General features: G+C 41.1%; 1 protein-coding gene across 18 annotated transcripts in view; it reads left to right on the top strand.

The window, feature by feature from the left end:
* The window catches only part of TENM2 (teneurin transmembrane protein 2), a 564904-nt gene that overhangs the window by 383148 nt on the left and 154758 nt on the right, over nucleotides 1-26998 (top strand). For all 18 annotated transcript variants that reach the window (XM_072348384.1, XM_072348382.1, XM_072348381.1 and 15 more), the window contains one exon: nucleotides 22217-22451. In XM_072348384.1, the coding sequence (XP_072204485.1) occupies nucleotides 22217-22451 (235 nt within the window). The remainder of the gene's footprint in view (nucleotides 1-22216; nucleotides 22452-26998) is intronic.

Genomic DNA, 26998 nt, shown 5'->3' with positions numbered 1-26998 from the left:
GGCTCCCATATGAAAAAAAAAAAAAAAAAAAAAAAAAAAAAAAAGATTTCCTTCTTTTCTCCTTCTCTCTCTAACATCTATGCAACCACTCATGCATACAAATAAGCATGTAAATATTCAGAAGCGTAGATTTTTAAAAATAGACTGTATGTAGTATTGAAGTTGGACCTGTCATTACAACCACACGAGCATTTGTTCATATGCTCGACATATCTAGAAATGCAACTTGCACGTTGTTTCCTTTCAAACTGATTTTCAGATGTGAGCGTTATCAGTTATGGCGCTAATAATTCCAGTTTGCACAAAGATGGCTTTTGTGGGGAGCATCATTCCTGGCAGGTGCAGTGCCTTCGGAAATGCTGGCAGCACTGGTGCTGACACCTTGTCTTCTGTATTGGTACCATTTGGGGATAAAGTAAAAGTAATGTTGAGATATGAATTATGTTCTTGAGTGTGTGTGTGCATGGATGGATTCTAAACTAACTCTATTGAGCTTCCTCAGCGTCTTCTAAGAGAAGAAGAGACTGGGGAAAAGATTAGAATAGTTAACTTTGTGTCAGTCTCCTACACCCACTGTTGCCCATGAAACCTTAGCTGGGGATGGGTGGAATTACCAGTCCTTGGAATGAGTGGGAGGATACATTTCTCTCTGTTCATTGATGTGCCTTCATTAATTAAATGATACTTGGTTTTGTCAAAGTAACATTTGTGATCTAGAGGTTACCCTTAGTCTCTGAAACATACAATTATAAGGGAAATACTGTTACAATTTATGCATGTTTTATGCTCTGCAATAGATAGGAGTATCTGTTTCTCTTCTCATTTTGATTTCCTTTTTATTTTCTGTATGCATTTGAAGTCAGATATTTCTCTTTGGGATTTACTGCCATAAATAGCTGTCCATTTCTATATTCCCACCAGCTGTGTGTATGAGTAGCACACAGCAAAGTTTATGAATCACTTCTCCTTGACAGTTCGTAACGATCACAACATTCTGCCACAAAGCCAACAGCAGCAGTGAATGATATTAGCACCTAGCTCTCCAGAAAACTCTGCTCGGTAATTAAACATTAAACCTCTGATGCCTATCATCATTCAGTGCCAAGACCCTTTACAGTACAGGTTTTGCTGGATTCAGGTAATGATATTAGAGATGATAATTTATTCTGGAAGTGTAGCTATCTGAAGGATGAATTTGCTGAAATCAGAATTGCATTTATAAGCAGGTTTTTCAGGACTTTTCTTCTAATGCCGACTTTCACCATGCAGGAATATTTACTAAGTTAAAAATCCTCTGAATGTGGGATAATTGATGAAGAGTGATGAAAAGAACAATATTTAAAACTATGGTATCAGTAGCAGTGCATATTATAATGCAAAGATGTGCTTTCATTCAGTAAGGACAAATGATCCAGCAGCATTTCAGCTCTGGGCATAGTTTCCAAGTTAATCTGCCGTTGCTTTGTTGTCAGTGTAAAATTGAGATCAACTCAATTGCTAACAAAACAGCTCTGGAAACAACAAAGAAAAAATCAAAATTACAACAAATAACGCACATCTGACAGAAATCATGAAGTCTGTTTTCCATCGGAATGTGCATATATTTTATATTATTGTGATGAGAAATAATAAGAAATGGATGTCTGAGTGGAGTTTGGTGTTGCAGCTGCAGTTCCTGCTCACCATCCAGAGCTGCTGTTTTCACTCATTTCAGTGTTAGTAACTGTCTATTATACAAAAGTAAGGGCCAGAGGAACGTAGCACTCACAGTCCTAAAAAGCCCAAGCATGTAGAATCTTGCTTGTTGACAGAAGTGAGGTTGTCCTTGCAGTCAGCTCTCTCAGTCCTTTCCGAGGTGAGTTCCCCGCAGGTGGGAGACCTGTCTGCATCCTGAACCCAGCAGCTCCATGGCAGCCCAGGGGCAGGGCAATCCTCCCACCCCTGTGGGGGGTTTGTCTCCTCTCCTGTCTGTTCAGTACCCATCGTTTGCTGTTCTGTCCAGTGCTGATTCTCATTTTACTTGCTCATTTTCTACCATTTCTTCCTACTCAGGCTTTAGTCTTTTCCCTGTTTAGATATGTGGGGTCCCATTTGGGGTTGTTGTTGTTTTCCTCCCTTTCCAGTAGTTTTAAGCCCACCTTTCATTTAGTGGCATCTTTAAGTCCATGCGTTTAATTCTGTTCTCTCTGATTGGTCTGTGTTTGTGTCTACTTTATCCTTGCACCTTCTTTGCTGTGCTGTTCTTTGCTTCCATCTCCCTGACCAACAGCTTTCCTTTCCCCAGAACCTCATTCTCCTCAGCCTTCTCTCTGTCCTCCAGCCCTGCCTGTTTCCTGCACTCTTGGTTGGGCTCAAGTTGCTACCTTCACTCTACAAGGTGCCATCTCTCGGTGGCTTTCACCATTGCTCTGGTTCTCATCTCCGTGTTGAATTTTGCTTGCTAGAGAAGGGCAGTGCTGCCCTTCAAGCACCTGGTAGCAGATGCTCAGACACATGCAGTTTTTCCTGTATTTCCCATCATTGCTGCAGAGACTCCTTGCTGGTAATCTTGCCACCCATCCCCAAGGGCAGGAACACTGTAAGGCAGGTTGCTGTGGAGAGGTGTATGGGGCTGCTTCCAGTTCCTAATTGTTTGGGTAGTATTTGTTGCCACATACATTGAGCATTGTGACACTGGGTGTGTTGTGTTGTATTGGCTGTTGGATGCATATGATGTAGAGCCACCTGGAGCTCCTGGTGCCAGGGATGAAGGGAAGGGCTTTCCTTTAATCCAGACAGGCATCCAGCTGCAACCAGTCTGAAAAAGGGAAATTTTCAAAGTGAAATAAAGCTTCTGTATACATGAACATGGGGATGACAAGAAGTGTTTCCCTGATGCAGAGTCCCTGTGCTTCCAGGTGCCTTATCTCAGCTGGAGAACACCAGGTATTCTGGTTGTTCTAACAGACATTGCTCTGTTTTCTTTCATATGGGGGAAAAAAAAAAAAAAAAAAAAAAAAAAAAAATCCTTCTGTATGTCTTCCAGAAAAAGTGCAAGCCGATTTCCAAAGCAAGGCTGTGCCACTACAGTGATTGTAAAATGATGACCAGGCAGTTGGGGAATGCCTTTAAGCAAGAAAAATAGAATTTTCTAGTAGGCAGTATTGGCAAAGATTAATAAATAGTGGAGATTTGAGTGCACTGGAAGCATGGACAGATGTAAAGTTGTCAGAAATGTGGAAGTCGTGCAGTATTATTTTTCTTCTTTTCATTTAAATTGTTTTATTTATTAACTTTAGAAAACCCATATTCTAACAACCACCATGAAATAAATACACTCTTTGCTTCAAATAATGATGAAGTTCTGAAACAGCAGTATTTCGTCTAGAGATAGCTGATATCTTCTTTTTAAAGTATCTCTAGAATACAAACAAAACCACTTCTTTAGTATCAGATGAAATACAACTTTTTCAGTCATTGTGTGCTCTGGCAACCAGATAGTTTAGGGACATTTTGTGCTCTCAGGTAGAGTGTAGCAGTATCGCTAACTAGGATGACTGATACGGGTCTCAGCTAGACTTTGGAGAGGTCTTGTAGCAGCTGTCTGCTACTGACTGGTTTTCAGGTTGGGTGGAACTGATTTTGCCACCAATGTCTAGGCTTGAGTAAGCATAAGATTATTTAAATAAGCTTTGAAACCTTAGTTCATTTGGCAAACTGGTATAGGATGCAACACATTAAGAGAAGAGCAGAGAGCATGCTGAAAGCAATTAGAGAACCTTTTGACAGCTCTTTCCAGGAGGTGAAGCCAGCTTCTTGCAAGGAAGGATCTCCTGGCACTGGTGTCAGTGTTTAAGGACAGTCGTACCCTCAAGATGAAAATGCAGGATAGAGGGGAAGGCACGCTGAGACACTTGCACATTGCTCCTAATGGAAGCAAAATTACCAAAACCATAAATACAATTTGTTTCTTCAAATCTTGCAGTCAGACATTTTGGAGATTGCTAGGTATTTTAATATGGAATTCAGCTTCTTGTGCAATCAACCCTGTGATCTAAATTTTGCCATATGCATATTCATGTCTGTGTTTACATATGTGTTTGTTGATTGCATCTGGTACCTTAGTAATGTGTAATTTCTGTTTCTTCCTTTTGTCTGGAGGCCTCTCATATTACATTTAGATTGTATCCTTTATCATCCCAAATTGACATTTATGCTTTTACTGCTATTGTTTGCCTAGCTCCACTCTGCTATGGATCAACAATTTGTTTTAATCTGTGTCACTTCTCTTATCTCCCTCTACACAGAGATGCAGTCATTTTGCACTAGCGTACGCCTACAGAGATTGTGTTAGCAACACCACGATGGTTTCCCCCCTTCCCATCTGAATTGCTGGGGAATCTTAATTGCTTTTCCAGTTACTTTACAGGAACACAGAGATGACTGCATGTGCAAGACCGATTCTGACGAAAGGAATGGTGTGCCAGTGCCTATGAATAAATAAATCTGATTTACATGGGAGAATATCATGGCAGTAGATGGGAAGGCACAGAATGGAGGCACATTGTGGTGTAGAGATGTTATTCCTTACTTCTATTTGGGGGCTAAGTAGAGCCCAAAGGGTGCTGCCCTACCTCAGTAGGATGTGTTCTTCTTTCTGTTTGTATTACAGGCATGGCTGACATGCTAAGCAAGATTAATTCTGTGTAGATTTGTAAAATAGTGAAATAAGACTTGGGCAAGAAACATTTGGATTTGCATCAGCCTTGGGAAGCTGTGGAGCTTTACATAGCTGCTAATTTTTTTCCTGTGGATTGTTAGCTTACTAGTAATGTTTCACTGTTTGTGTTCAGTTCCTTCCCCAAAACTACAGAAATAGTTCTGTAGATAAAAAATGTCTTAATATGTGCATACTGACAGATGTGGAGCTGTAAGCAAAGGCTTGAAACGAGTGAGATTTACATACTGAGCAATGAATGTCTCTCTGTGGAAAGAAGGAATAATGAGAGCAATCAGAATAGCGGAGCAGGGAGCAGTCTTGTAAAAAGTGTTCTGCAATACTCGATAGATCCATTTGGGTGTGAAGGCTGAAAATGGGAAACTAATGAAATAATGATGCAGAGGTGTGCTACCTGGGTACCTGCCCAGTCCTTTCTCTGCATGAGTGTGTTGCCCTCCGTGACTCGGCATGCAGCCTGCAAAGGCCTGAGTGGCCCTTCTGTTTTGCTTGGGGTGAATTTCATGCACCATGAGTTTGCCATTTGTTACAAAATATGATGGTGTCCGTGCAGTACCATCTTAGGAGGAAAGCCCAAGGAGTAGGGTGGGGATGGGAAATGGCTTTGTGTTTATGTACACCCAGGGATAAGTGCTGACTGATTGCAGACAGCAGTCACCAGCTCAGTAGGAGCTGATGAATATGTTTATTAGTGAAAACCTCTGTGTCAGAATTCAATAGAGAAACAGGAGAAATGTCACAAGGAAGCACAATGTGAATTTAAATTCTTTATTAAGTTACTTAGCAATGGCAGCAATGTGTGTTTATCTGTGTGTGTACGTATATACATGGGGAGATAAACAAAGGTAATATTCTCCTGCCTAATTCAGCTCTGGTAGCTCCAACTTCATGAGAGATCAGAGTAGAGGAACGAGGTTTATGTGTTTCCTTCACTGTGGCATCCTTGTTGGTGACAGCATTTCCCACTTACGTTTTCTTCCCATTTTTTTTCTTTTCATGTATTGACTATTGTTGTTTTTACTTGAAGAAAATAACTGCAGTTTGGAGAAGTACACAATGTCTAGAAGGAAGAATAAAAAGGAAATAGATTTTCCTTTTTCAACGGTCTGCTGTTCTGTAGTATGGGATTGAAAGCAACCCAGCAGGGTGCCCACACAAGGCTGACAGTGATGTGCCAGATAGATAGTTCAGGGACCACAAATAAGTGATGGACTATTTCTAGCCTTTATGAATCATGAGATTCTTTTTTTTTTTCCACATCCCTTTAAAAACGGTGGCAGACATCATGTCTGTCTTATCAGGCATGAATAAAGAATGCCTGTAGCACCATAGCTCTTTAATTTATGACCTAGAGATGCCTTATTCTGGTTTAGTGTACAGCATCTCCTTGACCAGTAGCTTTGTGTCCTTTTGCTTTTAATGGTAGTTAGATAAAAAAGATGCATCCTCTAATAGTATCTGTGGAGTGAATATGTTACACCTGTTTCTGAACTAGCCAGTATAGATCATATGAATTAGTGAAAAAAGGAAAAGAGTGAAAAAGTGTTGCTTCTAACAGTGGAGCATTAAAAAGCACAGTAAGATTGAAGACAGTGCATTTTGGTGTATCATTTATTTTACCCAGTTGATGCTGCTGTTCATTTGAATAACAAGCCGATGACAGGCTTGGCTCATGAGGGAAAAGAGTAATATATTCTTGCGAAGTAGTTGCAAGAGCTCCTTGATCCCCACAGTTCTCTTTTTTCCAATTTTTGTGCATTAAAGCATATGATGTATCCCTGCCCTATGCTATCATTGCTTATTTTATTTAGACAGTCCAGGGTTCTTCTTCTTCGAGCAGCTTAACCATCTTGTTCTCAAGTTAGCTCAAGATGCTTGGTTTTAAGAATGTAGAGGCCCTGCAACATGCATGCCTTACCTTCATTTTAATGTATCCTGAACTTCTGTCGTGGACTGAGCACTATTTGGAGAAGAAAAAAATCACGTTGTCTGATCATGGTTTCATTTCCTTGTGATTACACCCATGGGTTTGTTCAAGTCTCTCACATACAAGAATTTACAAACTCAGTATTTCTTGGGCTTCTGACACAAAACTTGTTTTGGAACCTAGAATTCCTCCTAGATCTATTTTTTGGTGATGCTTAACCTTATTTGTTTGTGATGGGGAACAATCTTGTGATGTCCCCTGCACGTTTGACCTGTCATTTACAACTGCTGTCTCACTTGCACAGACAAAATCAACCAGTAATTCTTAGACCGTAAAATACTTCTGTTGTTCCAGTCTGCAGTTACTTGTCATAATGAAACAATGGCAGTGACAAACAAGAGAAAAGATTGTGTTCTCAGTTTGACACCAGCGTCTGTATTAAACTCCGTGCTTAAGTTTGTGTTTAGCTTAGCTGTAAATATTCTACCTTGAAATACAGTTTGGTAAACTTAATATTTTTGCTTGCTCTCTATAATATGTCAAGAAATGTGAAAATGAATCACAATAGGGGTTATATGCTTTTCTACAATCTGAAGCTTACAGTGGGTGGATATTGTCTTGTTACATTATATTATTTATAGCAGCGTTTGGGCTGTAATCAAATACTTTTACCTCTTTCATTTTGACTCAAGGAGCTCTATGTAGCTTGAATTATATGGTTTATATTTTACCGAGCAAAAAATATGTTTAATCTTCTTTCTGCTTGTTGGGTTGTAAGCAGCTTGGTGCTGCCACTTATGGGTGATGCAGGAACATAGAGCATGCTAGAATACTGTCCAGTTTAATGAATGCTGTTCGTTGGTGAACACAACTCAGACAACTCACAGGGCAGAAAACCTCCTTACTAATGGCCATGCTTTCAAACGCTTGGAATTTCCCAATAAGTCAGGCTTTAAAACCAGATTGAGAGCGGGGAGGTTGCTGCAGCCTGGCACAGGATGGCAGGTGACAGTCCTGTGGCAGCCAGCGCCTGTCCCTGACCAACTGTGCTGGAGCACAGGGCAGAGGTTGGGCAGGAGGGGCACAGAGTGCTGCCTGTCCCTGTAACAACTGCGATAAGAAACCATGTTCAGGATTCTGCAAGGAAAATGGACTGTGTGTTACACTGCATATATGGGTATGTAATTTTAGGGAGGAGGAGACAGAAGGGTATCATAGAATAGCTTTGTGTGTGATTTCATGGAAAAGAAAAGCTGGAAGACTCTGGCCTGTGGAGTGGGGTTCTGCCAGTGGAGACGCAGCCTTTGAACGGGGACATGGGTTATTCACTCTCACATGGGAGAGGAGCAAGCCAGGCAAACGGTGCTCATCGGAAACATGCACTCACGACCAAGTACTGTAGGCACACACAGCATTCATTGTTTGTCTCATCCATGTGTTTTTTGGGTTCAGCCTTTAAGAAAATTTCCTTTACTATCCAATTAGTTTTTATTCTATTTGTGCTGAAAACTAGTAATATTAATTACCAACATAAAAACAGAGATGCAATACACTGAAACAAATGGATGCCTCTTTATGCTTGGATTAAGACATTACTTTTAATTGTTTACAGTGAAATCTTCTCAGTGTCACAGTGGTGTTATCAGGGTTATAAACTTTTTAAGTTCCTTAAAAGGAGACAGAAATGTATATTATTTTCTAGCTATCGTGTAATCCACCATTAGTTACCCAAATATTGCTCCATTTATACTGTATACTTATCAAACATCTACATGACTTCTTAACTATTTCCAAAACAAAAGAGTCATTATTTACCCACTGTGAAAATAGCCTTGTGTTAGTGGTATTAGAAATCATTAGCTCTATTAAGTCCGTTATCAGCTATGCTAGCAGCTGGAAGCATCCTGCAGCTCAGGAGGGCTCCAAAATGTTCCCCAGTCATTATATTCTAGATCACTTTGTTTTCTTGTAGAGTGAAAACAGATGATAATCACATTCAGCCACAGGCAAAAATAGAAGCTGACAACACTGGTAGAAAAAGATTTATGAAACTTTTTATTGCTTGGGGCAGTATTTTGTAACAAGATAACAGTGTTGTCCCTTAGATAGGAGCAAGAGTGAACAGTTCAGTTATGTCTTTCTATCATCTTAGTGCACTGTCTCAAAATGACACAGTTATCACACCATAAATACAGCCCAAAGCAGTACAGATGTCTATAAGCAGGATCCATATTAATTGTTAATGTGTGAAGAAGAGACAGATCTCTTTATGTTTCCCTAGGAAGAAGCAATCTATTTTTTTGAAAAGCGTAGAAATGTGGAAGCATCATTTTTGTCTTGTCATCGCTTGCTTTGAATGGGCTACGTATTGTGAAGTGTTGGGGCTGACATGATTCCTTTAATGGTCTTTGGTCTGGCTCTGGCTGACACTTCAAACAGTGTGCTTAGGTGTCAGGATTAAAGCGATTTCTTTAACGTGGCTTAACACTGTAGGTCACTGTTGTTGTGTTTTGCATTCTTTGTAAAAACAGCTACTTGAAAAAGGAAGAGAATTTAGGATTGAAAACACTGCAGCTCTGAAAAAGAATTATGTGTACAGGAAAAGATCATTTGTTAACTTTCTGAGCTGGAGGGTCATACCTACTGGGTTACTCTTTTTAAAACCCTCAGAAATGGTGCTGACATTTGGGATGTGTGTGGCACAGGAGTTCCCAGGAACATCTGTGAATCTGGAAACAAGATGTTGTCGTTAGGACTTAGGGAGAGGTACACAATCTGTGAGCTGTCAGAGCAGCATCACAGCTGTGTCCTGCTGGCTGCACCTTCCCCAGGTGAATGTACCCTGAAGCCTGGCCACCCACTCTTGCACTGCCAGTGCCACAGCAGTTTGGTGCGTAGCCGTGTGTATTTAGAAGTAATCAGCAGTAGAGATATGTCCACAGTTGTGACATAGATAGAAGTGATGTAGCTGGATAGCTGTGCAGACATGGGGCAGTATGAAGCTGGCGTACCTTGGTCAGTGCTGCATTCCTCCTACCTAAGCAGTTCCTTTGTCCCACTCTTGACAGTTCTCCTGGTTGTTTTCCTCTTTTTTAGTATACTGTCAGTTCTGCCTGAAGTGTCTCAGAGGAGCTCTCCACCTCTATTTACCTTCTTTTTTAGCCTATCTGCTCTGCTCTGCTCACTCTCGCCTCAGGAATGTGAAGGGTTCTGTGCCCCAGAGGCAGCATCTTCTCTGTCATGTTCTTTGCCTTCTCCTCCTGGCACTGCTGCTTTTACATCATCTTCCCTCATTCTGTGGTTCTGGGCCACCTGATGCTTCCCAGAGCTCTTGGTCCATTCCTGCACCTTCTGCTCCACACAGGGCTCTGCTGGCAGCCCAGCTCAGGGTCCCATCACTGCTTTGCTTCTGCCCTTCATTGCTTTCTCCTGTGCAGGTAGAAATCATCTTTGTGTAGCAGAGTGTTGTCCTGTATGCTCCTGAACACCCAATACTTGTATATGCCCAAGTGACTGTGTGTGTCTAATAGATTTTTAACTTGATATGCATATATCCCATCATTTTAGAAATCCACCTTGTCTTTGCTTCCCTTTTCTTTGATCAGCTAATGTAAATTAATATAGTACAGATTCAAACTGAATCTATAAATCTCTCTTCTGTTCATCTGAGGAGCAGGAATCTGCATCATTTGAGTTCCTGTCTAGAGCATCATCTGAAGTGTTCATAACTAAGGCCCTGAAACTGTTACAAAGCTACTGGTGTGCCACTTCTTATGCAAAACGCTCTTCAGTGTGACATATCTGGAGCAGTAGGAAAGGCTAAAATGTTTATTTTACCCACTGGCCCAATTGAACAAACAGGTATAGAAAGATCAGAGTTCTAAATGAAATGTAATTTAATGCATTCTTTATGTTGTCTCAGGTTTTGAAACAGGCAAGACTATGCTAGATAAGGATGTCTGAATTCCTTCCTGATATGGAATATGTTTGAGTCCTTGGAAGGAATTCAGGTAACCATTTTAAGCAGAATTATTGGATTAGAAAAAAAAAAAACAACTATTGTCCGTTTCTACTTCTAGCTGTAATGATGCTCCATGTATATGGGCAAATATGTGAATGGAGAGGATTGCATGTGGGGAAGAAATTTATCTATCAGAGAAGCACAAGTGTACAGAATGAAGATGAAGTATCCAGTTTTGCATTTCTATGCCATCAAAACATTATGGTTTTTAATGAGGACTTTTTCAGACACCCTCAGAGCTTTGGCACTGTAAACCAGCCTGCTAGGGCAGCATGCTGCTGTATTTGTGTGTGTGCTGTTTTGCTTCATTCAGTCATTGCACCAACCTGCTGCCTTTCTCTCCCCTTTCTTGTTTTCCTTCTCCTTTCCAACTCTGAATGGCTTCCCATGCAATTACCGTTGTGCTGTGCCCTTTTCTTTCCAGTGATACACACACAATCGTAGCACAGAGGTGAAGTGTCGCTCCTGACCGCAGTTTGTTGCCCACTGTGAGGTCTGAAACAGGACACAGGAGTGGTTCAGGGCTTCAGCTGCCATCCTCACCGCTGCATTTAGTGTGTGAGTAAGGGCTGCTGTGAGCAACACCTTTTTGTGACTCCTAAGCTCACTTCAGTGCAGCTTGGCACTGCAGCACAAAGCTGCCCAAATGCTGATGATGGTACTGCCTAAAGCTGTGGCACCTGAGTGCAACTACATCCCAGCACCCTTTTTAGCCATATCCTGAGGGAACATAGCTCACACCAGCCCTGGATATGCCCAGCGTACACCCACCTTACTGTTCACACAAGTCTTTCTTTGCCAGTTGCTCTTAAATTTCACTCTGAGGCTGCCTTAGCAGCAGGTTCCCTCTGTTCTGAGGGTATTTTGCTGCCAAAACATACTTCTAATGAGAGGACCAGCTGTTCTCCCTCAGGACCAAGCTTCCACTTTCCCCTTTAGTTTGCTTCTTAATTGTCTTATCGCTGATGAATAATTTAATAATTTTTTTTCTTGAGTGTTTCATAAATTTAGAGCTCAGTTAATATAAAGACACCATACTGAAACACTTCCCCTCCCTTCATTGCACAGCTTGCCGTGGTTCTCTGAGCTTGCACCAGACAATATGCAAGTAAATTGAAGTAGTATCACCATATCAAGATGTCTATCGGAATCCTACACAGATGTGTACTTTGGGTTTTGTTCCAGACTACTTCTTTCTGATGCAGAAAATATGCACGGAACAGTCTTTAAGCTTTAATGATGATAGACTCTCAAGCCCTGCAGAGGATAGCTTTTGCTTTTTCGTTTTTGTCAAAATGTGCTAATTAGACATTAGCTTACAAATGTATTCCCAGTGGGTAGGATTTTTGTTACGTGTCGTTTGGAAAACTTACGATCAACTGCGTGTTTTGCTGTGTTGCTAGCTTTTTTTAACAGCTACCTATAAGGTTCTGCAGAAGTATATTGCATTTGTGGATCTATGTCCAATGTAAGAACAGCCATTCTCATTCTAAAAGATTTCTTCCAACCGAGAACATTGTATGATTTTTTTCTTTTACCTTACTGAATATATGAGTTAATCGATCCACATGGGGGAAAGTAAAGAGTATTTGAAGTAGTAGTTAAATCTAAACGTGTTACTTTCCCTTAGCAGCCACTTCTGTTTTACTTTGTTATGACTGGAGAAATGAAAGTGCCAGACAGGGAAGGCTTGCTTGGATGGGGATGAGACCAAGCTGGAACCAGAGGACCAGGGTTTGGTCACACAATTCAGTATTACTTCATTATTCACTGTGTTTCAGTTTATTTTCCTTCAAATTTTGGTCGTATCCTTACCTTATGAGGCTCTATGTAAGAAGTACTATAAAAGAAACACATCCATTGTCTTAAAGAACACTACTATCGTTATTTGTACTTTGTGATTGTTAGTAGTGATAAGTTCAGTACATGTAACATTCACTAGGAGCAGTTTTGGCAGTTAAGAACTGGCTTCTAGCTTTTCAACTTTAAACCAAGATTTTTGGTTTCTAAGATGTCTTTTAATCTCATGCTTTACTTTTCATTTCTGCACCTCTTCTCCCTTCCCACATTTGTGAGAATGTCGTTCAAAAATGCTGCTTCCAAGCAGGATCTTTGCTACCTGGACATCCATCTACCTTTGTGAATATGTCAGAGATAATCCTGATATTAGAGAGCTGTGTTCTGTAAGAGATCATACTTACTGCTGATCGAGATGCCATATGCGTGTAGCAACATCAGCGATAACCTTCTCAAGACACAGTCTGATTTTTTTGTCAGAATAAATTTCCTTATCAGTGAAGTTGTCTGAGATGATAAATGAGTGTAAACGAAAATCTTTCACACATGCAAAGAATGAGACAAGTAGTAAAAAGGAATGAATCTTAATTAATCTTAATTTAAACCTTTTTTTTTTTTCCTTTAGATTTGCTGCTATTGTCATAGGGAGTCACAGATATCTGCTGGCAGTCCTTCTGCTAGAGAAAATTCCTGTTCTTTAATTTGTTTTCATTTCTTTCCTTCTGGGTAAAGTAGAGATGCCTAAGAACTATACCAAGAACTATCGATAGCTCTGGTTTACTAATGAATTGTTGAATCTATTTAGTATTATTGTATGGTAAATAACATGATGATAACCTTCACTTAGAATACTGGAGGTATTTAGGAGAAAAAATATCTTTTTTTGTAATTTCTTAAGTTTGGCTTTTGTGCATCTGAACATTCCTTTGAAAATGTACTTGATAAACAGCCGTGCAGAAAAGCCTAAATGTTGGACACGTCTCTGTAGATAGCTTAGAGGTCTTAACATGACTCATTTCTTTCTTATGTATCAGTGTAGAAATAGGAAGACTGTGCTGTCATTCCGTGTCATAGTTCTGATTTAAACCAAAGCAACCTCATTGGATTTTTCAAATGCAAAATTGCAACTTAATATCTGCTAGATTTTTCGCATCTTGCCCAGCTGACAGCCCACATGTGAAATTAATACTGTAGCTTAAGCTGTTCTGCTAAGTATTTCTAAGGATGTTTACTAATTGCAGACAGAAGCAGCCAGTAAGTACCTCATTCGTTTAAAAACAAAATGAACCAAAATGGTAATCTTTCTCAGCGGATAATATTTACTATTCTTGTGAGTTTTCCAAATGAAATACAGATTAACAGATAGATTAGTAAGAAAATTTAAGGCAGTGGCATCTGAACAAGACTTGAGCTTGGCAGCTTTGTGCTTTGTGGAGCAGTTCTGAAGGGACCCCTTTGGCTGCTCTGCTTGTGAGGGCTAGGGTGGCTTTCAGGGAAATCTCGGTGTGAACAAACAAGATTCCTTCCAGGGAACATTGATGAGTATCTGTAATAAACATGATGTTCTGCTTCTGATGGGGACACAAGACCTGCAAACAGTAACTGGTCCTTGAGGCTGCTTCAAACCACATGGGTGGTGGGGCTCCTTATCCAGGTGAACGGAACTAAATCCAGTCTGACAGCATCCAAACAAAATACACTGAAGTACAGGTGTTCTAGGATCTATTGCTCTAATTGTAGATCTGTTTATATTGTCCCAAATTATCTGCTGATCTGCGTTCAACCTGAACATATAGCACATAGACATCTAGAATACTCCTTCTAATGTGGGAGGCTATTATCAAGCTGTATATAAGATCTCACAGGAAACAGCTATTTAGTGTCTTTTTCCTTCATTCCTGCTGACTTGTGCCTTGCCCAAGGGTCTTGGAGCTGCAGACTTCCTTGCTGTACTGCAGAATCTTCCTTATCTCCTTTTCTTCTCTGTTTAACTGCCATGAAACTCCTTTGTCCAAGGACTTTAAGCAATTCACACACAGTTTTGAGCAGAGATTTCAAACATAGATTCTGATTACTTGTTATCTCTTGATAAAGATGTTAGCCATTTTTTGCAAGCTTGAAGATTGTTATTTAGAGGTTTCGGACAAGCTACAGTCTTGGTATCTATCTAGTGTCCAGTGTCTCCTATGACTTCTATCGGATAAAGTATTGCAGTCATTTTCTTTTCCTGTTTGTAGATCCTTCATTACCATGAATGCAGCATTGCACCCAAGAACTGCTTTTCACAGTACTCAACTCCACTTTGAACTGTAATGGTCTCAGAAACTAGTGTATGTTATCTATATATCTATATTTATATATTATATTTCTATATACATGGTACATAATTCAGTTATCATAGCTACTGTTATATCTTAAATAGAAAATTGAATCTGTTCCCTCACAACTCATTTAATAACTACTATTGGTATTTTCTATGGCTCTTTACTTGATAAAATAAAACCATGGCCGTGACACCAAGACAGACAGGTAAGAGGTGTTATTCCAAGTTCCTAGGATGAAGCAGCTTTTAAAAATGGTATGCTGTATAGACAGAATGCAGATCCCAGGTATTTGCTGTCCTCTTGACACCAGCTACAGGCAGCATTGCTGGGAGATGTTCCAGCCTCCAAGCACCCTATTTTTTCTAGTAACGTGAGAACACTCTAGTGTTGGGTGTCTGCCTGTAAGATTAAGTGGTCTTTTTTGGTTTGAAATCCCATTGCTTTTTACATCCTGGAGAGGTATGGGTAGTGCTTTTATATGAACTGCTGGCTTAGTAAGTTGTCTTATTTGCCACTGAGATGGTGATTAATTGTATGAAGTTTTTCATATACTACCTCACAATGCCCTTCTTTGGTACTCATTAAACCATATTTTCATCTTCTGAGCAGCAGAACCCATTGTCTTTGGTACCTGAAGTTAAACTCCACGGTACTTTGAAAAGCCAGGCAACTCCTATGGGACTTCTTAGTCCAGTGGTTTATGACTTTTGTTTTTTTGCCCTGTATCAATTAACAGAGCTCGAAGCACATTCCTGTGTGTGTAGAAGACGTGCCTGCCACGCAAAGCTTGCAGCTCCCTGCAGGAGGCAAGAGTCTACTTCTTACATGTAGTCATCTGTATTTTTCTTGCTTCTAAAAACTGAAGCAACTTATTGAAGTCCGATTCACTTCAACAGAGGCATTGTATATTCAGTATTGTTTACTACAGCTTTATGCACTATTCTCCTACTTTTTCCACACAGTCTGCACAAATTATTCTTACCAGTTCTACAGTGTGGCGAGGTGTTCAGAGAGCACACAGCTCTGCCTTCCCAAGGGTGTGAGACTGAATTGTCCCATGGAGCTCCTCTAGGGACCTTGAGTGTGCTGGTCTCACTTTGTCTTCATGTTTTGATGGTTTATATGTATTGCTGTTTACTTCCACTTGTTTGATTACCACACAGTTCACTGTAAAGGAAAAATGGTATTTAATTACTATCTTCCTGCTTTGTTTGGGCTGACAGGGCATTACTGTAAATAATTCTGGAAAGATGCTCTCATCCCAAACACCAGCAGAAGAGAATCGTACAGATCTTTATCTTCTGTCTTATCTCCTCTCTGATGCAGTTGCCTTCTGTAATTTATTTTGAGACACTTTCTTGTAGATTTTTTCAAATGATTTTAGATGCAATAGTTAGTTTTCAGAAGGCTTTGGAGACTATGTAATATGTTCTATAAAGTTTCTGAAATGATCAAAATAACACACTGCATTAAAGCACCTGTGACTAGCATTTCTTTTACACTCGTGGTAAGCAGCTTTGTGTGCTAGCTAACTGGGTTATATAAAATCCAAAGTACCGCTGTAATAGCTTCAGGGATGACTTTCTATTGCACCTGACTCCAGACTCACAATGAATTGGAAATTACAGCATAATTATTCTTATGTCACTGCGAACATTTTCAGGCTCCCCTTTGGACCATCCAGGGGAATAGCAGCTTTCAAGCTGCACTCCTGTCACAAAAATGTCACCAGGCTTATGCTGCTGGCCAAAATACTTCTGCTCAGAAGTTTCCGTATGTCGTTCAGAAAATGTCTCTTCAGTTTCTCTTTGGTGTGATTCTCAGTGTATCAAACTGAATGAGCTTTGGAGAGTGTTTGTGTAAGACTTTAGGCAGGGCTCAGCTCTTTCCCATTCTGTAGAACCAAGCATAGAGAGCAAAATTTAGCACTCTGGATGGTGTGTTTTGGGGCAACAGTTTAACTATTTTTATGACTTAGAAATACATATGTGTGCTTTTCTTCTCAGTTCTTACGTCAGTGCCCTCTTCAGGCAGAAGTCATGCATTCTGACTAAAGACAAATACACCTTTGGTGTCTCTGAAATACGTTTTATATCTATTTCATTATTGGAAAATTAAATTAGAAGTTTGATTGGGAAAGATGTGAAGTTCATGGATTCCTTTCTAATTGGAAAGATGACTCTCTGGCCTCTTTGTGACTCATTTTTCTGTTATGTAAAATTGGAAACGGTACACCTACCTCTGTGGCAGGTATAACTACCACAGAGCACTAAACCCACACAAACCATTACTATTAAAGCAATGTGTTTTGCCATTGACTAGCCATTATTTTGTGCAGCCAGTGTACTTCATGCAGTGAGATAATGCATATTTAAGTGATGTATTTAAGCAAATATAATCTGTATGTAGCATCTCAGATAGTACTGTTTTGCAGAGCGGTGTTTTTAATCTTTTTGTAGATAACACTTACTTGATAAAATGGGCCACGTGCCTGCAGTCCCCAAGAGCAGACTCTGGTTTATGTCCTGCAACTTTGTCTTCTCCCACGTGAGTGTGCACAACCATCCCACCCACCTGGTGCGAAGGCCACGTCTGCTTTCCTTTGGCTCTCACAGTGCTGGGAGCAAGCTGCTGTTTCTGCAGCTGGCCGTCTTTGGGTGCTCCTGATGTCTGCCCGGAGCTCCTCAGCGCCACCAGTTGCATGATGGAGTGGCAGCCGTGCTCTGTGTGCTCACCAGCAGCTCAAGTCTGGCCAAGTTAATTCAGTTGCTGCCTCTTCTGCCTCCCATGTGATGAACTCGTGCCCTTCAGGCTGGGAGCCAGAGCTGCAAAGTGCTTTCCTGGCTCAAACCGCACCAGTATCTGATTGCCTTGTAAGTGGTAAGGCAATTTACCTTCAGTGCTCCTGCAAAGGGTATGGATAAAGAAGCATATAGGTAACAAGTGCTTCATCCTCAGTCATTCAAGGGAGGCCACAGTCAGCATAGGCTTTAGAAAGTATGACAAAGTCCTAGACAGATACTTTATCCATTAATTCACCTTTCCCCTTTTCTGTGATTATCTGGATAGTATGGGTTAGCAGTGGGGGTTTGAGGTCTTGTGTTGGGTATTTTTTTGCTGCAGAAACATTTAGGTTTTGATTCCGATGTTGTGCAGAGGAGATGGCTGTAGTGCACTGGCAGAAGCTGATAAGTGACTCACACATAGTCAGTCGTTCAACCTATTCTTGCCTCAAACACTGTAAAAGCGTGGACAAAAGAAGGAACACCTGACAAATGGTGTGGTTTTACAGCAAGAGAGACAGTTAATGACATCTATGGTTATAAGGAAGATAACTTGCTTCTTTCCAGCCTACACTGAAAACATTCTGAGAACACTGAGATTCCATTTAAACTTTAGCCTTCCACAAAATAATTTGGAGAAGTAAAGCAAACAGTAGAGCATGGCTTAAACCAGAGGCCACAAGGCAGATGAGAAGCCCTGGTCCCAGCCCAGCCAGCTCAAAGCTGGGCTGAAAGCCGGGTGTCAGCTGCTGAGCAGGGGCAGCTCCTTGCGTGCTGCCTGCTGCTCCCTGGATGCTTCAGTGCTTCAGTGCTTTTCTTACCGATTCTGAATAGAGAGATCTGCTTTTGGAGAGGAATTCAGTTTGGAAGGTGGCCCTGTTGTTGTGTGACAAACCTATTACTCTTTGTGGGAGCAGATGATGTGGTTTCCTTGAGAAAACAATGTGGTGCAGTTATGTGAATAAAGAACTAGGGTTGCTGAAGACTGATGCTCGCTAAGAAGGATTTTATGTGGTTTTGGTTTCTTCCTTTTTATCTTTCAATGCATCAGCTTCATTTGCTGTTTCTACACAATGTTTGTATTGTCTAGATGTATAAGCTGCTGCATTGTTCATTGCAGGAAAATAGCGTATGTTTTTCCTTTTAGTTCTTTTGTGAGATGATTGAGGAGGTGTTTGTCTCCAGCATTTAATCATGGCACATAGGATAATGCAGCATAGCTAACGTAGAATCTCCATTCCTTTTTTTGCTGGTATATATGAGGGCAGCAACATTCCAGGACAGCAACTGCTCTGCTCTGATCAGGGATGCTGCCACTTCTCCTTTGAAACAGATCTCTTCAGCGGGACCTTCACTTCTCCTCAGGTTTTTGTGTTGGGTGGATTTAATGCAGGTGTCATGTGAGCGTTACATAGAGTTGGAAGAACTAGGAGATTAATATGATAATATTGAAGCAGATGCAATGTCACTTCATGCACCAGGCAATGTCTGAACTGCAAAAAGAGCTGAGGAGCAGCATTTAGAGGTTCATCCTTGGGAGCAGCTTGCTGTGGTGCCTGTAACCCTGTGACAACCAAGGACTCCTCCTGCCCCTCAGCGTTCCCTGGCCCAGCAGAGCAGGGCAGTGCTGTGAGGAGGTGGCAGTGCCTTATGCCCCATAGCCATGTGCTGGGGTTCGGCCCTGGGCTGCAGCTTCTGTGCTCTCTTGTGTTCCCAAGGGAAGGGAATGCCCTTATGACACAGTTATGTTCGGGGGTTTTCTGCTTTTTCTTTTTCCTTTTCGAGGAGACGTGCCATTTTGCATCTTAATTCAGGTGCATGTTACTGAATACTGAAACAACTGAATAACTTTTGTTTGCTTCAGAGAAATGTAGGTCAGACTTTGTGTTCTCAGAGTACTTTAATAGAAAATAATTTATCTTCCCTCAGCTTCCAATTCGCACACTTCTGCTTTTTATTTATTTAAATAGCTTTACGAAGAAGCAGCGTATTAAGATTCTAACTCTGTCCTATATAGGTACCTAACCTATGTATTCACTTCTGTGTTGTGTTTTTGTGTTTCTTGGTATTTATATATAAGCGTTTGTACGTTTTAATTTGTATCTGTGTAGTTTTGATTTGGTGTTTGATTTTTATTTTGTATTAAATGCTGCATTCATTCTGTGCCAGCTGTTTGGGGGTTTTACAGCTGCAGTGTGTGTTCAGCTACTTCTGCATAGCTTGTTTTGTGCATTGCACTTCATATACTGTGTGCAAACTAACTCTTCCAGCAGATCAATTCATAGTAGCTTGAATTCAGTTCTTCTTTAGCCTTACAGTAATTGCACATTAATAAGAATGCAGAGTTGTCTCACTGTGAGAGCGCTGTGCAGCACAAAATCTGTGATTTTGTGGTTGCAGGATTCAGAGTCAGTATAGCTGTCGCTATCTTGTCTCTGGGAACAAAACTTTTTTGTTGACGATTCTTTCCTATTTGTCCTCTGAAAGGAGAAACTGAATGAGCAGTTGCAGAGAAAATAGGAAGCGCACAAATCTTCTGAATTAATTTTTAACACGAGGGCACGTGTCTGTATTTTATTGCTCACGAAGTTCCATTTATTGAAATCCAAATCGCTGTGCTTTGTTTAAAGCCAGAACACAGACATGAGGAGAGTAATTCCACTTAAGCTTCTATGCATGTGGATATTGTCCAAGCACATTTTCTTCTTGCTGTGTTTCCATCCACATGCTCTTTGGAAATGGCACCGGACCCAGTGTAGATTAGACATCTGATGTTTTAGGAGGTCCAAACGCGGATTTTAGATGTTAACTTTGCTGGGCTAAAACAGTCTCTTCCAAGCTTATGTCGGAGATGGCCAAGGGAAGGATAGTAAGGTGGCCAGCCCATGTGACAGCTTCAAAATCTAGAACGTGTTCATGAAAGGCTTCTTTGTTTTTCAAACAGGGTGAGCATTCAGCCATAGAGGCTTTGAAAAAAGGGAAAGAAACTTCTGTGCAGATTGAAAGCAGCAGATGCAGCATCCGGAATTTATCATTCCCTTCTGAGGGTGTCTTGTCACGGGGCAATTTCCATTTGCTTAAGTGTTACTTGGACCTGTGTTGTTTCTTCTTTGGCCTATGCTGAAGAAAGGAAAGAGCTGTTCTCCACCAAGCCCTGTCCCGTGGCATTTCCACAGCTGCCCTCAGCAGGCCCTTGTGCTCCCAGGGCAGGCTGGGCAGGCACCGTGTTGTGCATCTGCCCGCACTGATGGAGCACGGCTGTGGCTTCTCTTGGGTCCTTCCCATGTTGTGGGGGGGGTTATTCAATCATAACTTCAGAAATCAGAAGCCTCAGTTTTTGCACCTACTCCTATTCCTGGCTGTGTGGTGTGATTTTCACATGGGATCAGTCCCGTTTGAGCAAAAAGGAAAATTGTTTTTCTTTTTTAAATATGGGCCTTAATGGTCCAGCAGTTAATTGAACATTCCAGCAGTTTTTCTGTGCTTCGTTGTTTCAGATGAAAACAGATCAGTGTAGCTGCAAATGTTTTCCTCTTGTGATGCTTTCTTTTATTGATTGATTCATTAGGTAAAACGGTCTTCAGTTTCTAAAAGAATCATACACCATTGTGTCTGTAATTTAGCTAATATTACTTGTTCTGAATATTGTTTGGTAGAAAACTACAACTCGATATAATGACTAAAGCACGCAACTCATAATCCACTTACTGCTTGTTATTTTAAATTTTGTTCTTTGTACTAAAATTAAATTATGAATTATGAACTTACCATTTTGTGTTTGTTTAGTAAAGTGACTGTGCTAGAATGATGCCTCTTTATTCTATTATCTGTGCATGTGCTTTTTCATTTAATCCGCTTGCCTTATTGATTGGCAGAATTTATTTTCATTATCCATGCAAACATGTCAGTACTCAAAGAATAAGAAAGGTGTACACCCTTCCTTATCTCCCCCCAAAATTTGCTGTCATCTTTCAATGAAAGAGGCTGAGAGAGTAGCATAATTTTTAGATCTTGATGTGCATTTATTGCATTGCTAAATAGAAAAATAGAGGCCGAATCCCAATCGCATGTAAGAATGTGGAAGATACCATCATTGCATTGTTGCTGTCTTTTCATATTTGGAGCTTAATCTTCTTTCACTGGCACAAATACTGTTCCTTTGAACCTAATGGGCAAACGGTGAGTGAAAGCAGATTGAGATCTCTGATTATGTTTTAAAGAAGCATAAAGACCATATTCTCCAAAGCTTTTTTTAATGCATTAAGGTTCATATCCTTAAACCCCTGACAGAAACAGGGTGGAAGATGTCCCCGTAGGTGGGTGTACAGAAGGGGTGAGCTTGCCTGCTGCCCTGCTTCCTTCTCTTTTTCTGCAGAGAGGCCACAAAGGCTATTTTTAAACCTCAGTTTAGTCTTTGTGGGCATCCTGAGTATACAAACTGTAGGTGCTGTTTTATATATGATCTCAGTCTGTGGTCTGATTCAGACCAGTATGTCAGTAGCTACACATCCAGGAGGTACACAGGCATAGTTTCTGGTCTGTGGGGTCAGCTTTTTGGTTTTTTACCCAGTCAACGGTCTCTTGAAAATGCTGAGAAGAATAATACCATCAGCGTGGATATAATGTCATCTTCTTTTTCCGTTTCAGGCCCTTCAAACCATCACAGTCAGTCAACGCTGAGGCCACCTCTCCCCCCTCCTCACAACCACTCGCTGTCCCACCATCACTCGTCTGCCAACTCCCTCAACAGGAACTCACTCACCAACCGTCGCAACCAGATCCACGCACCCACTCCTGCTCCCAACGACCTGGCGACCACACCTGAGTCTGTACAGCTGCAGGACAGCTGGGTGCTCAACAGCAACGTGCCACTGGAGACCAGGTGGGTTGCAGGGTCTGGCTGCACTCTGCATTGCCCTTAGGATGGTGAGGGCTTTTGATCTACCTTGGGGTCAGTGGTGGTTTTAGTTGACGTGCAGTGAGAGTTCCTGACATCAAAACATGTGCATTACACATTGCCTGATGTGCGTTGCACTAGGAGGCAGACAGGTGGACATCTCTGTCCTATTTTCAAGTATTTATTATATGTTTGGACAGTTCTTGTGCATTCAGCTAATGGTACTGATGTGGTATATCTTGCTCACAGGCTCAGGGGGAACTTTTTATAAGTCACATTGACTGTGTTGCTGGAAAATTATGCGCTTTGCCCTTCCTGGAATCACAAACAGAGGCTCGTTTATAATTATGCAAATTTGCATTTTGGGAGACTTGAGAAACAATCCCAGATTCAAGACTGGCAGTACTATAATTTTCATTTATATTTCATCCAGCGTGCATGCTCATTTTAATCTCTTCTCTGTGTGTTAACAGCTTGATGCCTGTGGGGCAAACAGTTGCATATAAATTTAAAGGTGCAGCACTTGGGTCAGTCAAATAACTAAGTGCCTGACAGGCTGTGGTTCTCAGTACTGAGATTTGTGGTCATTCAGGGTGTGGGATGCCTGCTTTGAATAGCCAAATTTTTAAAAAGCCGTTGTGGGGACTTGTGCAGGAGCATGTGTTTGTGTCCTTGTTCACTGACATGAGGCCAAGTCCTGCTGCAGTTGTCAGAGTAGCAACAGAACTTGGTCTGGAACTGGAATTTGTACATCTGAGTCTGCCCGTCTTGCTGATATGGTAGAATTTTACTGCATTCCAGAAAATGAAGTTTTAAAAAAAAAAAAAAAAAAAAACGAACAACAAGAATGTAGTAGAAGAGTGGTCTTGCTGGCGTAGATGCATGTAAAAACACAGAATGCAGGTAGGGCATCCAGACTCCTTGTAACACTGGCTCATGCAGTGCCACAGCTCTTAGGTGTTGTTTCAGTTTCAGCCTTCTGGGAATTTAAGGCTGTTCTACCAGCTTACATGCAGAGTAGCCAGCACGGTGTACTTGCATCTCCATACAGGCATTCTTTAGTGCAGTGGCACCTGTAATTTGTCATTTCTAATGTCTTAAGATTGTCCAGACATTTACAGCAGGAGAATTCCTTGTGATATTTGCAAAATGGTTCTTTGTCAAAATACTGGCAGCCCCAAGCAAGAACACTGGGCTTCTCTGACTCTTTCACATTCTGCTTTTGTACCTGTTTCCTGCCACTGGGGACAGTACTAACTTTGGACTTTCCACCTTTCTGCTTTGTATCACAATCTCTCAGGGCATACACATGTATTTGTGTTACTGACCAAAGCAATGCTGTTAGTTTGGGAGGCTGCAGGACACCTGGCTACCAGAGAACTGCAGTTTTCTGTAGGTGTGTTTGTCAGAGGCGAACACTGAGATGCCAGAGAGCCTGCCGACAGGACTGCTGCTTTCTAAAGGCTCTTCCAGGGGTGCTGCAGGATTGATTTTTTTCCTTTCTGAAATGCACACCTGACAGGACTTCATGACAAGTTTCATCACAAGAATATTAACTCAGAAGACAAGGACTTTTTTTTTCTTGTTTGCAGTGAATTTTACTGTAGTTGATGCCTGCAGAATTATCATGGACTTTCCAAATTAGCCTGTACTCTTTAGAGCTGGTATTTCCTCTAAATTCATACCAGTAGCCACAAAAACAAATGACACCTTTATGCCATCCTGTCAATTCTGCCTTTATTTTTTTGGCTTTACCTTGATGCGAGCACTGATCCCACTCACATTGCCTCTTCCCAGAGCACTGAACTTGAATGTTTTTCCCTGCTGGCAGTTGTTCATCTCAGCAGTGGAGCACCCCAGAGTCAAAGCCTCAGCTGACAGCAGCTGCTGTATCAGGGCCATCTTTCACAACTTCCAGTTTTCACCTCTTGGTTACCTTCAGTAGGTTCTGCTCTCAGCTGAAAACAATATGCAAGTGGTCACATTACCGATTATGGAACAGAAAGCAGTACCTGAGCTGTCTGAAGGGAATGCTTTATGTCAGCACTACAAAACTCAGATCGCAATTTAGATTCCAGATACCTCTTTATCTATCAGTGCTGAGTGCTGAAATCATGGAATACTGCAACGTGTGTCTGCATATTGTTATTTTTATTCTGCTAAGAATGTTTTTCTCTTCCCTTCCTCCCTTTGCAGTATTGTGTTGTCTGAACTAAATTCACAGGCCACTTGGAGACGGCACATTTTCCAAATGCATCTTTTCTCCATTGCTTGTTTCAGTATTGATTTTGGAAGGGTTAACCAGATTTGTATTAATTTAGCATGACAGGTTTTTTATTTAGTGTGGGTTTTTCGTAATGAGGCTCTTGATTCAATGCAAGCATAAGCATAAAATACGTTGATGAAATTCTCTATTTTTAATTACTCTTTAGTTTAAAAGGTAAGTAAATTTGAAGTCAGCGTGAAGTTCCCAGGCCTTTTTTCTTATTTACTACAGCATACATGTGATAGGTTAGACCAGATATGAATATATAAGCTAGGAAATGAGAAACCACAGTGCTGTTAGAGTGAGCAGCTGGAGCGGGACAGGTAATGGCTCCTGGGACAGTGCCAGGCATGGCATGCAGTGGGCTGAGGGCTGGGGGCAGGAATAGACCTGTGCAGGGCCAGCGAGGAGGGTGGGTGCTCTCAGCCCAGCTGTCCTATCAGGCCACCTTTTGACTTGAGAGCAGCACTCGAGAAAACCGATGTTCATCGTCAGTTCATATCATGAGCAATCAGTTCCTGTAACTGTCAGCAGTTAGCCCTGTGTTTACGAATGGCTGGTCCTTGAGGAGACTCTCATGACCTGATGGTGAGGACGTGGTGCCTGGGAGCAGGTGGCTGCTGGCTGCAGGCCTGGCTGGCGGCTGTGCTGACGGTACAGAGGGTTGGCCTGAGAGCACCTCACGGTGGAAGCCATCTTTAATCTCCCCTGGCTTTTGTTTTTATGTTCCTCATCTCCACCTACAAAAGGCGCGATTGTATCTGCTTTTGGTATTGTTCAGCTTACTTTCGGGACCGATTTTAGCTCTGAAGTGAAATTTTGTGCTTATTCTGTATGATTTCTCTGATTCCATCAAACATCTCTCTGGCTTTTTCTGCAACACTGTTAACGATTTCAGTGACCACCATCTTTCCATCTTTGTTTTCCTGTAGAGTTCACTGCTTGCCCATATTTGCCTGTACTTTCTACAGGCAACTGTAACCCAGGTCTCCATTTACCCTTGGTGGCACTTTATTTTTAACATAATTACACTTAACTGAATTGCAATAGCTTGTTTCTTTTAGTGAAGCTAAAAAGTGGAAAAAACGCTTCTACAGAGTTCATAGTTACACTGTTCTGGTGTAGTTAAAACTAGTTCAAGGCAGATGAATACAGGCTTTATCTTACCTGATCTGCTGCTGCTTTATGGCTGCAACAGGCCTCTGTTTTGGCTGCGTAATTGTTCTGTTTTCTTTGAAATCGGGGTCCAGAATGGAAGGGTTGAAATACATTTAACTAAGGATTCAGAAATGCATCGCTGCAGCATATCATGGTGCTATTTTTATGGTTCATTTCTGCAGTACTTAGCTGCTTTACCTTTAGGCCCGGAGCTGCTGTGTAATGCTCTTTAACTTTTATTGTCCTCTTGCAGTCTGTTTCAAACCATCTCCTCCTCCTCCTCCTTTCCAAAGTGCTGGTTTCTACGTTTTGCAGTTAAGAGGTGTTTCTTTATCGCTTCTTTAATCATTGCTTTCAATGAGGGTGAATGATGAAAATACTACCTTTGAACATCCCAGTGTGGGTCTCATTACTTCCAGACAGCCAGAGAGGCAGCACTCTGCTTTATAGGTTGAAATGCTTTGAGGGCTTCTGTATCACAGAGCACAGGGGAAAAAGAACGGCTCTGCAGGAAGGTTTGCATCACTCTGTGCGCTGTAAGGTTCATCTCTGGTACAGGAACCTTGCACAGGGCCATCTGCAGATGCCAGTCAAAAATGAAACGACTCATAAATGAGGATAACAGAAGAGCTCTCATGATTGGATGTTTGACAAAGATTGCCTAATGTGTTAATGCCTATTCCTGTGCTTCATATTGATGTTAATTAATCTAGTTGGTACGGTTATAATTAATACTTAATCCAAGAGAAAAAAATAAAGATTAAATAGAAGTTAGTCTTATTATTTAATCTCATAATTAGCTTCATACTTAAAATATTTTCAATCAAAATCTTTGAGCTGTAAATACAATTTTACGGATGTGTTTATAGTTTCTTTGAGCTTTCTCTCAAGATTTGTTATTACGTTTCAGTAAAGAATGTAACATACCAACATTTCTCCTGTATTTCAGGAGGAAGGATGATGGTTGCTGGTCACTCCTCTGGTGACTGTGAGATCCATGTTTCCTTCGATCTTGTGGGCTGTAGTACAAAAGTACCAGTCAAAATCTGGGGTCATTTAAGCAAATCTCTATTTAAAAATTGAAACATTTGCAGAAATTGCCCTTAAA

The sequence above is a fragment of the Excalfactoria chinensis genome, chromosome 13, assembly GCF_039878825.1.
Source record: "Excalfactoria chinensis isolate bCotChi1 chromosome 13, bCotChi1.hap2, whole genome shotgun sequence".
Classification (NCBI taxonomy): Eukaryota; Metazoa; Chordata; class Aves; order Galliformes; family Phasianidae; genus Excalfactoria; species Excalfactoria chinensis.
Note: the sequence above shows the minus strand (reverse complement) of the source record. Positions and strands in the feature narration are given on the sequence as shown.